The 12,629-nt window shown below is 35.4% G+C and overlaps 1 protein-coding gene across 26 annotated transcripts in view; it reads right to left on the bottom strand.

Annotated features, from left to right (window-relative positions):
* Positions 1–12,629, bottom strand: part of PCM1 (pericentriolar material 1) — a 41,526-nt gene that overhangs the window by 9,144 nt on the left and 19,753 nt on the right. For 9 of the 26 annotated variants that reach the window (XM_064417982.1, XM_064417981.1, XM_064417992.1 and 6 more), the window contains 15 exons: positions 11,540–11,740; positions 10,435–10,657; positions 10,168–10,313; positions 9,085–9,275; positions 7,733–7,916; positions 6,732–7,090; positions 6,051–6,209; positions 5,220–5,276; positions 3,864–4,036; positions 3,655–3,783; positions 2,950–3,070; positions 2,502–2,639; positions 2,129–2,262; positions 951–1,085; positions 223–420 (listed from right to left, as the gene is read on the bottom strand). In XM_064417982.1, coding sequence (XP_064274052.1) covers positions 223–420; positions 951–1,085; positions 2,129–2,262; positions 2,502–2,639; positions 2,950–3,070; positions 3,655–3,783; positions 3,864–4,036; positions 5,220–5,276; positions 6,051–6,209; positions 6,732–7,090; positions 7,733–7,916; positions 9,085–9,275; positions 10,168–10,313; positions 10,435–10,657; positions 11,540–11,740 — 2,548 coding nt within the window. The remainder of the gene's footprint in view (positions 1–222; positions 421–950; positions 1,086–2,128; positions 2,263–2,501; positions 2,640–2,949; positions 3,071–3,654; positions 3,784–3,863; positions 4,037–5,219; positions 5,277–6,050; positions 6,210–6,731; positions 7,091–7,732; positions 7,917–9,084; positions 9,276–10,167; positions 10,314–10,434; positions 10,658–11,539; positions 11,741–12,629) is intronic. The other 17 variants (XM_064417993.1, XM_064418005.1, XM_064417994.1 and 14 more) reach the window with 9 other exon arrangements.

Consider the following 12,629-nt stretch of genomic DNA (forward strand, 5'->3'; position numbering starts at 1 on the left):
CTGTAACAGATACTAATCTGTAACACAGGACTTACCATTCCTGAGGTTCACACTCAGTTCACACTCCCACACAAGCAATACTGTGATTACACAGGAACTTGTAAAATAAGTAAGTAAACATATACATAAGGTATAAAATAAGGCAATCAAACTAGTTTAGAAAATACACATATTTTGCAATCTCACAAAAGCTAAATTTTTGAAAAATAAAATAAAACAAACCTCTTTAGCATAAGACTGCATTACTTCAGTGGTTTCTATTTTTTGTTTACATCTCTGCTTTACAGAAATACTGTTGTTGTCCAAGTCTTGCATAAGTTTAAAAAAGGCTAATTCATTGAATAACACTTCAGAGATTTCCACAAGAAGATCCTCCCCACAATCTTTTAATTTTCTACCAGCAAATTTTGCTAGGGAATCCTGTGAAGAGAAATAATTCTTCAGTTTCTGAAACAGGCTTTCAAGCTTTAAAGACTAAGTATTTTTCATATTTCTAATAACTTGAAATTAGTTATGTATATATAAGCTCATATTTTTAAGGTCTTAGTGTCCTAAACAGATTTTACATGGAATCTCTAGTCACATAACACAAAATTATTAAGTTCATGATTTAATCTCCATGCTTGTAAAAAAAAAAAAAAAAGAAGAATGAAAAAGTGCAAACTACAGATTTTCAGGAATTTACACAAGATGTCCATGAAAAGCATCACCACAGCTCTCCTTGAAGACAGCCACAGGCCAGAGATACACCTCTCACTACCTGTCTGTGACAGAAAAGATGTTCTGTGTGCAGTAAATCATTAGTTTAGGAACAAAGGTAATACCTCATCACTGTATCAAAGGTGAGGGAGAACAGCAGCTATGCTATTCAAGGTGTAAAATACAACTTCACAGAAGCTGGCTCATTAGCCAACTTGAGTGCTGCAAAACAGAACTGAAAAGCTACTAACCTGAAGTATACTGCCAAGCTGCTTATGAAAGAACTTCACAAATTCTTTACTTTCATCATTTTGTTGCGTAAGAGTCAAGACCATACGTCTTACTGATGTCAGTAATTGAGAAGAGCATACTTCATCCATGTGTTCCTACACAAGTATCACAGAACAAGCTTTGTTACCACTTCAAAAGAAAAACTAGTCATCAACCCAAATACAGAAATTAATTCATAAAAAACCCATCTGTCCACTGAACGAACAGCACACCACCAAAAAGTCCTGATCAACTCACAAACACCATACTTCATGAATGACTGTTTGGTCACAAGACACAAAGATTTATCTCAGTTTTCCAGTACATGAGTACTTGGCATCTTAAAATGTTTGGCCAAACTAAGAAGCTTCATACATTGTGGCTGTGTACACAAGTGTATTAAAGTGTATATTAAGACATCTACTGTTATATGCAGCCTTAAAATTGCAAATAAAGAACAAGTCTTCAAGCACTCTGACTCTGGCATGTCAACAATATACAGTTTTTAAACTTAGTACCACCAAATACCTCATTAGACAAACCTAAGCTTATACACTGTGCATACTATAAAAGGGAACAGGGAGATGCCTTAAGCAACTCCATCTTCTCTGCTCGCCAACCTTGCAAAGGAGAACTGTGACTATTTCTCCTTCTTTAAAGAACATTTCTTCTTTGTAGTCACAGAAGTTAAAAAGCTCTCAACAACTTTAAAGATATTTAAACAGGAGAAAATAATGCTAAAAATCAACTACTCAGAGATAATCTTCAAAATTACCCTATTACTGTACATGTAACAGTTTTTGTTCTGTTCTGTCTGCTAAAAGGCACCAAATAGTTCAGAAGTACATTCTCAAACATTCCTGTATTTAATTTTGTCAGCTCCAAAGCAAGCAACCTCTATTCTTTTCATGGCAAGTCCGCCTGCCCTATGAAATCTAGAAACCTCGCCATTTATTTCTCCTATTAAAAACGACACAGAATCTTTCTGTGGAATATCTAATTCTTACTTCATCTTCAGCAGAGTCTGCAAATGAACACATATTTATTGGCAGCTGTTTCTGAGAGGCAAGTTTTAGATTTTAAATAATGTTCTTCTGTGCAATTATACTAGTGCTTTTCTTACTCTTCTAATTCACGCTGTATTATAAAGACCCCTCACCTTCAGAAAAGGAATGACCTCTTTCATAATTGCTTTAATCTGCCGGTCAAGCTGCTGAGTATCTATACGAGGACATGGAACTGCAGAAACATCACCTGACTGTGGCACAGACTGACATTCACCGGTACCTGGATCTCATTTTAATAAAAAAAAGAAAAGAAAAACCAGTACATTTAATACATTCAACATTACTATTAAAGAAATACCACTTTCAAAAATTTATTTGAAAAAGGAAATCTTATTTCCTTAAGTACGTAAATATCCTTTCAAACTTTGCTAAGTTTTCAATATAAATAAAGAGGAAAGCAATTTAGCTTGACAGTTACTCTAATTATTTTCTAAAACTAAGCAAAATATATGTATATGTGCATACCTTCTAATTTAGCAGCAGAAGCACCCTGAAAATTACTAGAGCAGCCCTCAGAGTCAAGGGTACTTTCAGCTTCAACTTTCATACGCTCATATTCCCTCATCCAAGACAAAGCTTTATCTAAGTGAATCACTGTGTTGCCTATATTTAGAATAAAAACACTTTTTAATCTAAATAAAAAGTTTTCAGTTGATAGACAAATAAACAATGATTAAAATGACTTTAAGGCCCCAAGTTTTGAAAACCACAGATAACTCATTGCAATATTTTATTATACACTTTGATAAACTCTGTGTTTCACAATTAGCTAATGTAATTACATTTTGTCTTACAAAACACGTAATTACACACTAAAAATCAAATAACAGTGTACTAAAGTGCAGACAATTGCAGGCATCAAGGGAGAGAGGGAGGGAGTAACACTTAAAACACTAAGCGACATCATTCTCACCAAGGTCATCAGTGGCAAAGGGTTCAAAATTTGAAGAAGTAGACATAGTACTGCCATTGTCTGGATCAGGCTGTTCACAATCTTGACATGCTTCTGTAGAAAAGTTCTTGCCAAAAGTTTCCTAAAAAATACCAGATAACTGAATACAAAGAAGAAACACACCATACTCTTACAAATGTGTGAACAAGCCTGCAATTCTTTTCAGTGACTTGTTGTGGTATCACAGTTTGTCATCAGACTGCCTGACTGGAGAACAACCCTACTTTCTGGTTATAAATCCATCAGGTTAATCTACCATGCTTACTTCAAATATTTCAAGTATAAAACATGTAAGAAACTGTACAGAGGTGTAATTGATTTCTTAAATACAAAAAAGCAAATATTTTTGGGGAATCATTGATCAGTACTTGCCCCTACCTTACTCAGAAGAGGATTTTGGCTCTTTCTGAATGTATCAGTTTCCAATTTACATCCCTCTCCACACTTCATTCAGCCCTGACATCCTACCTGCAGTACCAAGAATCCTACCATATTTTATCACTTTTGCATTGATACTCTTGCTGATAGTTATTTAGAAAAGTCTGTGTAAGTCAATACCAATTTTAACAAATTCAATCCCTAGTACATTTCAGTAAACAAGCATATCTGTGTGCAAACTGAAATACAGGAAAAAGCTGCCAGTAGCTTCTGAATTTCAAAACTTACATCATCTGTAGAGGCAAGGCTTTCACTAGGAGTGAGTTCAGAATTTGATGCCACCCATGTTGCAGAATTCAGTGATTTTGCACACTTCCCTTTTTCATTTTTCTCACATAAATGTCTGGTCACTATATCCTGGAAAAGATTATCTATGCTATAAAAAAAGATCTAATGTTTGCTTGATTCATAAATAAAACCAAAAATTCTGTGCATACCTGTAAAGCATATAGAGCCCTTTGCCTCAGATAATCTGTATTTAGCAGCTGAAGCTCATGGAAAAGTTCAATAAGAAAGTGGGGACGAGACTCATTTTGAGAAATAAGAGTTGCCACTTCAGAATAAATTGTGTCTCGCAAAGCTTCAAACATAGAAAGATCACTACCAGTTTCTGTAGAAAAAATAAAGGAACTTGTTAAGTCCATGACAGGCATCCACTTAACATGCTATCAGGTATGCAAGTTATGCTTATACAAATTATGTCTCATTGCAATTCATTGCATCACTGCAGATTCCCTAATACAGCTGCTTTCATAAAGTTTATTAATTTCCTAAAGGGCAAACATTCTTAAATTATGCCTTATGCAATCTTCAATATATAAAAAACAATATAGAGCAATTGTAAAAATTATTTTCTTTACACTTCTGAACAATACCTTTTGAAAGTATTGTTTATAAAAGAATATTGCACACAGTACAATGATGCTTTTAGAATAAGTATTAAACATTGAAAATGGAGTTTTAAGACATTTCAAGAAAGATAGTGAAGGGCCTCAGGTTTATATAACACAAGCAGTCCACACTTCTGCAACACAAGCAGCATTTGAAAGCTTCAGACTGAACCCAAGAAAGCCACTCTTTCCCAACATAAATGCTACATTCTTATACATGTCTAGTATCACTCCCAAATTTACAAAAAACCTCCTACTCTTAAACCCTATTACATATAAGACAACGAGTTGCCTAATAAATCTCCCATTCATTTGGAAATTAAGGATTATCCTTGCATCATAACAATCAAATTATTACATACATTATTTGGGAACTGCTCAATGGAAACATAGGTAAATTTGGAAAACTCAGTTTAACAGATGTGCAATTGTTAGTATTCAAGTTAATTAAGTTATTAGCAATACAGCAAACGTTACTGTGCAATTTGATTATCTGCAAATAGTTTACCAATTTTTTAAGCACAGACAAGCTTTCTCAACCTTTGAAAAGTTACCACAAATTGTTTCCCTCCCCCATTACTAATATATAATAGCAGCTTTTAAACATACTAAAAATGCCTACTGAAATTAATTTTTGGATGTAGTATCTGTGCCCGTATTTTTTATTTGTAGTTGTTACTAATCAAGAACGTGGTAACCACGTTCTCCGCAACTGTAATTCAAAGCAGTTTGTAATGCTGCACACTCCATGCAAGGTTACTTCTCTTGTCTTGGTTATAGGGAAGGTGCTGCAATAGCACTAATCTTGAACATCTGCTAAACAGTGGTTATAGGACCAAAGATAAGAGAAGGAAAAAAAAAAAGTAATAGCATATTGTTGAAGCTAAGCAGTGAATGCATTACCTGGCGCTTCAATGCATGCATTTCTGTTAGACTGCTGCAGAATTCTCCTAGCATGCGCTGTAGGAAAGTGGGGATAGACAGTGATAAACACAAAAATGCGCACCAGAAATAAAGACAGGGTCTATACAAAACAGCAGGAGGAAGACTGCTTAGTCATCCAAACCACATCAGAGCTGCTTATTGTGAGAATGAGAACTTGACCAGTGAAGTTTATTATGTACACTAATAAACAGCTCTTAGCGTGGACATAGCTACACTGGCAAAGCTTTATATTTGTGCTACAACGACTAAAATTTCCGCATCTCTTAAACAAAACAGAAATAATGGCAGAACCAAAAAAGGCAAAGGAGAGAGAATTTTTATGATCTAGATACCAGAAAAGCAGTGCAGATGGCAAAAATGTTTATGTGATGTTAAAAGACTGAATTTGAGTGATATTTGATGTAGCTCACTTAAGCACGAATAGGAAGAAAACATGTATGCAGTACAGGATGTAGCTTAGACATTAAGCAAAGTTTCATCAGTTTTACAGTTACTTTCCATAAAATCACCAACAAATAGGTGAGACCGGCTACATTTTTGGTTATTGTATGGTAACAGGTTTCTAAATTGCTTCAATCAAGTATTTAATATACAGAAAACACCCAAAAGCAATTAATATCCAACTTTTTACACATTTACAGCATCCTTAGAAATTAAAATGCAAAATCCACATGCTAAATATGCAGTCCTGTCTTCCTGTCAAAACACACTGCATTTAAATAACACACTAGCAAGTAAGGTCCCTAACTCCCATAAGTTGATAAAATAAATAGACATTTAGAAGAGTACCTGAAGACATTTCTGTAGATCTACTGTATTTAATTATTTTTTCCAATTGTTCCTGATTCCTTTTGCTGAACACCTTTGCATGAACCACGTCATCAGACTGTCTGCTTTTATTGTTCTTGCAGGGCTCACACACACTTGAAGCACTTGCACTTTCATAACCTAATGGGGGAAATGAAAAGGAAGAAATTAAGAAACAGCTGACAAAATGTTATTACTTTAGAAAATTTGTTCAAGGGCACTCTTAAAGATACAAAATACTAATGATTCTTCCTATACTAAAATCTTCCTCTGTGTACTGAAGCCATACATTAGTACTAAATCCTCAGCAACTCTAACAGTACTACTATACTAACTAGTACTGTCCCTCTCTTCTCAGAATTTTAATGAAGCTTATTTTTCAGCAAGTAATGCAGTTTGAACATTAAGACAATGAAGAAGATTCTCCTTGTTATTTTAAATCTGCATATATCTGCATCCATGATCCTCTCAATTGGTTATTTATTTTCTATTTACTGAAATCCTAAAAAAGCCTTATGCAGTTGTATTATATACAATTCAGTAATTTCAATAACTTATTTTCATTATTATAGGTACCATTTATGGAGAGCAAATTCTCTGGAATATAATGATTATAATCCAAGCCAAGTTTGCCACAGTATCCAAGACTACTTTACAACCTACCAGTATTTTTAATTCTGCCTTTTAGCTGCAAAGAACTCTTCCTCTTATTCTTTGATTTGGGTGTTTTATCTTTTGATGCCAGGCTTGCTTGCGCTGATGCTTTTCTAGATCTAAATGTTTTAGTCACAGTAGTTGGGTCTATTGGATCAGGCATGCTACTGAAACTCTCCAAAGACTCTTCATCAAACTCTCTTCTCCGGTTCACATCACACTGATTTTTATGACCAGAAGCAATGTTTTGTACTGAAACTGCAAAACCTGCATTCAGCTGAGACTGATCATCTTTCTTCATTTCTTGGCTATCATCCAGCCAATTTGATCTTTTTTCCATTTCCTCTTCAGGTTGTCTATGATTTCTTCTGTCAGGAAAAAAAAAAGACCCACAGACCAATCTCAATATATCATAACATAATCTCTCAGATAGAAACATAATGTATTACCAGGCAAACAGTTTATCCATAATGCAAATTATCTGCCCTTGTTACTTAGTCATCAAATGAATATTGCAAAATAAATAACTCCAGAGAACCCTTCCAAATGGAAAATGGAACTTCACATTTATCTATCACTGGTTTCAACACAAATACATTTATGAAGCTACTGCTGTGCCACAGGTCAAAACATTTCTTAAAGCAACATTCAGTACAATCTACAGTAGCACAAAAAAAAATAAGCATACACTGAAATGACATCCTCTAGTTATTCAAACAACTAAGTTTCAAAACAATCCCACAGAAACAAAATCTTACTCCACCTACAGAAAGTCAGAAAACCACTCCAAGACTGATTTTTAAATTTTCATGAAATTATACTTTAATTAATATATAGAAAAGCAGAACACTACTAAAAAAAAGGGAAAAAAATAAACTAGAAGTTACTAAAGTCAAGCTCATATAGTAATTCTATGACAATAAAGTCCATTAATGAATGATGAATTCCCACAAACCCTAGAAAAGGAAGGAGAAATTATTAAAGTAGAGCTATATTTTGATATTCCATACCTTTGTTTTTCTGCTCCATTAGAGGAACTGCTTTCAAAGGGTTTGGGGAATCCCATATACTCAGTTTTCCCAGAAGTATTATGATCTAGAGGATGTTGTTGCTCCTGCTGCTCACTGCTGCGTGGAGAAACATTATGTGCAAAATCTCCAAAACCAGATGGAAACACTGGATTACAGTTAATACCTACAAAGTAAACAAGAGAGTCAGAAGATACTACCTCATTTGTTTGTGCAGTAAAATTCAAATCTGAGACATACTGTGTGGCAGCATGAAATTATGAAGCAAAAATACATTAGGGAAGTAAGCAAGAACTGTTTTTATCCTGAAGGCACTGTAAACAATCATAATTTATCTTTAGTGCAGGTTTTGAGCACTACTGGATAGTACAATCCCATCAGTGGAGATCAAGGTCCTTTAAGAAACTCTTCCAGTGAAGAGCTCCTAAAAGTGAAAGTAAAAATAACAACAACAAAAAAGACAGAATTCTGTCTGCCTGAAGACCTTATCAATACTTCAACCACCATCAAATTGACAAGAAAATTCCAATGGTTCAGGTACTTACAGAGCCAAAGAAGTCACAGATTCATACTACAATTTTTACATCAGAATCTTTATGGAAATGGCAAACTGAATGTAACTGTACTTCTGGGTAGGTTCCATATAATTTTAAAAACATTCTCAAACAGAAAACAGACTTTGCCATTTGAAAGTTCTAATCTAGGTCTATGCCTATTTCCTGGTTTCCTAATAAGACTGAAATATATTAAGACAGTTTTGTTTACTTTGAGTTATACAGTAAAATACCTACATTCTTTTCCTCCAAATCCAACAACAAAAGCAGATTAGAGAAAGAGATAAGGAATACTGTGTCCAAATCAACAGTTACTGTATAACTCTGATGGGAACAAAAATTGGTTAACATGCTCCATTCACAGGCATTTATAACAAACATGAGTGTTTGAAGTTCTAAGAAAATCAGAAAAAATTACCAAGTGGCACCTTCCAATTACATGATTCACTCAGAACATGATTTCCACTATGAAATGATTGCTGAAGGTATGTAAAAGCTTCAAACACTGCTTTTTCTATGTTGGATGTAGAACATTTGACACCTTACATGGAATGAGTATTTTCAAGTATAACTAACTTCATACTGAGAGAGCCTTGCTCTTCATACTGAAGTAAAAATATACAATTATTCAGCAATAAATAGTAAACTTCTGCCTAAGACCATTTCAATATAAAGGAAAAGTGACCGAATTTCATTAAGTTCACACTACAATTTCAATTACATGAGAAAATGTCAATTTTTGAAATTCATATTACTTCTCACAACTACAGTAATACTCACCTGGAGCAAAGGAGGAAAAATTAGTAAATCCTGGAACACTAAAGAGGTTCACAGGTTGTGGAGGGTAGTTGAATGGACAGAAAACAGGAGATGGAGGCGGTGGTGCACTACTGCCTCTCTCTTTTCTTGATGGTTTCTCTTGACACTGCTGTTCTTGCTGCTGCATAAGATCACTTAACATTTGTTTCAACCTTGAAAATAAGAAAAAATAACAACTTAGGGAAAAAAAATAATATTTTGGGAAAACTGAAAATTTATAGTCAAGTAATTTGAGCTTCATTTTATTTCACCTACACCATGTAACATATGTAAAGAAGTGCTCTATTTAGCTTATAAAAAAACCTCAAGAGAAAAATTACTTACATTTAATCCTGAGTTGGTTTAAAATCAACTGCTCTGTACTAGTGGTCATGCATGGACAGTTTAAACATCCTTTTAAGAACAAAAAAACTTGACTACATTCTAAAGAAATAAGCAAGCTGAAAACTTCAACAGAAACAATCAAATATACAAAGTATTTACAGAAATTAGGTTAAAATTTATTTTAAAAACTGTGTAAGAGGACAGCACATATATATCACCTACCAAGTACAAAACAGAGATGAAAAGCTTCAACCTTCATGCAACGAATTAAAATGACTATTACATCTTTTTTTAAAAAAGATAATTTGCATCATGGAATCTTACATTCTGAAGCAAAAAGTCTAACTGAAAACACTAAAAAAGGGCAAAAAGCTTTTTTGCTCTATATTACCATTACAATCCAGAATCTTACCAGGTAGTCTATTGAAGACTACAGACACAAAAGCATATTAGAAAATAACTTCTGCAACAGATTTTTGCTAACTTTTGGTTCTCTTCAATGAAGATTACTAGTAAAGTACTTTTAAAGGTGTTGAAGAGGTGGTGGGGAAAAAGATGACAACCAGAAATGCTGCACACAATTTCAAAAGCTCGTTATAAATTTAGCAGTTCAAGAGTCTCATATTTAACCATTATCTGTAATCTTGTATTCACAGAACCATGTTCCTGCTACTGAAGCATTTCAAATTCCACAGTTAAACACTAAAACAGTCAACAAACCTTTGGACATTATTCTGCTGCCAAGTCAGTTGAGTGTAACACTGGTTTAATTGATGCATAATAAGATGTATTTGTGAAGATGCAACATTATTTGGCATCATGCTGTAGGGGCCTGTGAGCAAAGTCTGTAGAAGGCAAGAGAGGGTCTGTGGAAAGAAAATATGTAACAGTGATCAAATCACAAAAACCAGAAGCTATTGCAAGAAAGAGTTAGAAGGAGACTAAAAGGCAAATAAGAATAGCAAAATAACTGCTCTTCATATCTACCTGCTGATCCTGCATCAAAGTTTGACAAATGCTGACACTAAATTCATGCTGTTTCTTCAACTGATTGATCTGCTCTTGCCATCGTTCCTTTTCTTCCACATAGGAAAGCTCAGACACCCACCGAAAATTTTCCTGACGCCGCATATTTATGTTTTGCTGTTGCCTGGCCTTAGACACTGGACGATAATTTCCATCTGCTGAAAGGGGACGGCAGTTTTTCCACCTGGGTTGGGAAAAATTGAAGAATGAGGACAAAATCAGATAATCCAAACAACTAATGATACTCCCATTATTCAAATTAGGTTAAAGTTTTGTATCAAAAACTCACATGGCACAGGCCAGTTAATCACACGTGCCATTTTGTCAATCCAACATTATCCTAAACAAATGGAAACAGGAGACCCTCATCTGAGTAAGACTTGAAAAAAGGAATGGCTATGAAAGTGTCTGGGTCTTGTTTTCAGTATTTCCCACTACTGCTAACATGTACTCAATGAAAACAGAAGCCACCAACATAATACATTGATAAGTCCAGTCCCTGATGAGCCCACTGTCTATTAAAATCATTTTGATATCCAAAGCAGAAGAGATAACTGCAGATATATAGATTCTTTTTAACATGGTATTTTCATTTAATCATACAAATGTTATGACAGAAGTCAATCAGGTAAACAAGAGTTAAAATTATTCACAATAATTAAGAAATAGTTTTCACTACCATAGAGGCCAGCAGTTTAGAAGGAAAAATTTCAGAGTTAGTTTAATTCTCTGAACTACTATTTTTGAAGAGACTGATCACAGCAAAAATTTCACACAGACTGGTTATCTTTTAAGCTGATCAAAAATAAATGGCAACATCAGGAGCCACTGCCATACAACTGGACAGCTCAATGGCAGATTTTTAGTAAGACTGAAAACAAAAAAAATCACCGTCAGTTACATGCATTGCAGCTACAAAGACTCAGACAAGAAACTGCCGCTACACACAACTCACTAAAGGAATTTTGCTTTGCGGTGAGGATGCCATGTAGTTAATGCAATGCTTCTTCCACCCTCTTCCAAATACATTCAGACAAGCATCAGATCAACAAATAATGCTACTAACCTATCTTTGTTTCCTTTAATGAAATAGGCATTTTCTGGTAGGTTGTTATTGGGATAAATAGAGAAACTGTCATTCAAACTTGACGCATCTTCTTCCTCTTCTTCTGCCTGACCAACTCCATCAGAGAGATAACCATCTTCATCTCCATTTTCTTCCTCTAGGGCACACTGGGTAGAACCTCCCCAGGTAGCCATTGTCCTACTGAACATTGCAGGGTCAGGGAGAAAAGGGGTGTTTGGAAAAAGAGTATTTTTTTCAACTTTATGACAAATTATTAAAACAATCTGCTGACAATTGCAAGTCTATCTGCAATTAATCGAGTGCACCAAAAAGAATTGCACTGTTCTGAACATGAGCCATTAGTGTGCCCACATGGCCAAGAAGGCCATTAGCAACCTTGCCCATATCAGGAATAGTGTGGCCTGCAAGACCAGGGAGGTCATTCTTCCCCTGTACTTGGCATAACTTGGGCTGCACCTTGAGTGCTGTGTCTAGTTCCGGGCCCCTCAATTTAGGAAGGACTTAGAGATGCTGGAGTAATTCCAGAGAAGGGCAACAAGGCTGGTGAAGAGACTGGAACACAAGTTCTATAAGAAGTGGCCAAGGGAGCTGGGGTTATTTAGCCTGGAAGAGTTTTATGGGAGACCGCACTGCTCTTTACAACTGCCTGACAGGAGGGTGTAGCCAGGTGGGGGGTCAGCCTCATCTCCAAGGCAACCAGTGACATGACATCAGGACAATCTTAAGCTGAGTCAGTGAGGGCTTAGGCTGGACATTAGTGATTGACTAGGCATTGGAGCGGGCTGTCCAGGGAGGTGGCTGAGTCACTGTCCCCAGAGGAATTTAAGGATGTGGCACAAAACTGGATGCGGCACTCAGTGCTATGGTCTCATTGGCAAGGTGGTATCAGGCCATAAGTGGGACTCGACCTTCAAGGTCTTTTCCAACCCAATTGATTCTGTGATTCTCACCAGTGCAAAATTGCATTCTGCTTCTAATACTGGGACAGATAAATGAAATTACTGTCTGTACTGGAAATGTATTACTTTACTGTAGTCATGATCTTATGAAAAATCCTCTGCTAGGATTT

Source organism: Passer domesticus, chromosome 4 (assembly GCF_036417665.1).
Source record: "Passer domesticus isolate bPasDom1 chromosome 4, bPasDom1.hap1, whole genome shotgun sequence".
In the NCBI taxonomy this organism is placed as follows: Eukaryota; Metazoa; Chordata; class Aves; order Passeriformes; family Passeridae; genus Passer; species Passer domesticus.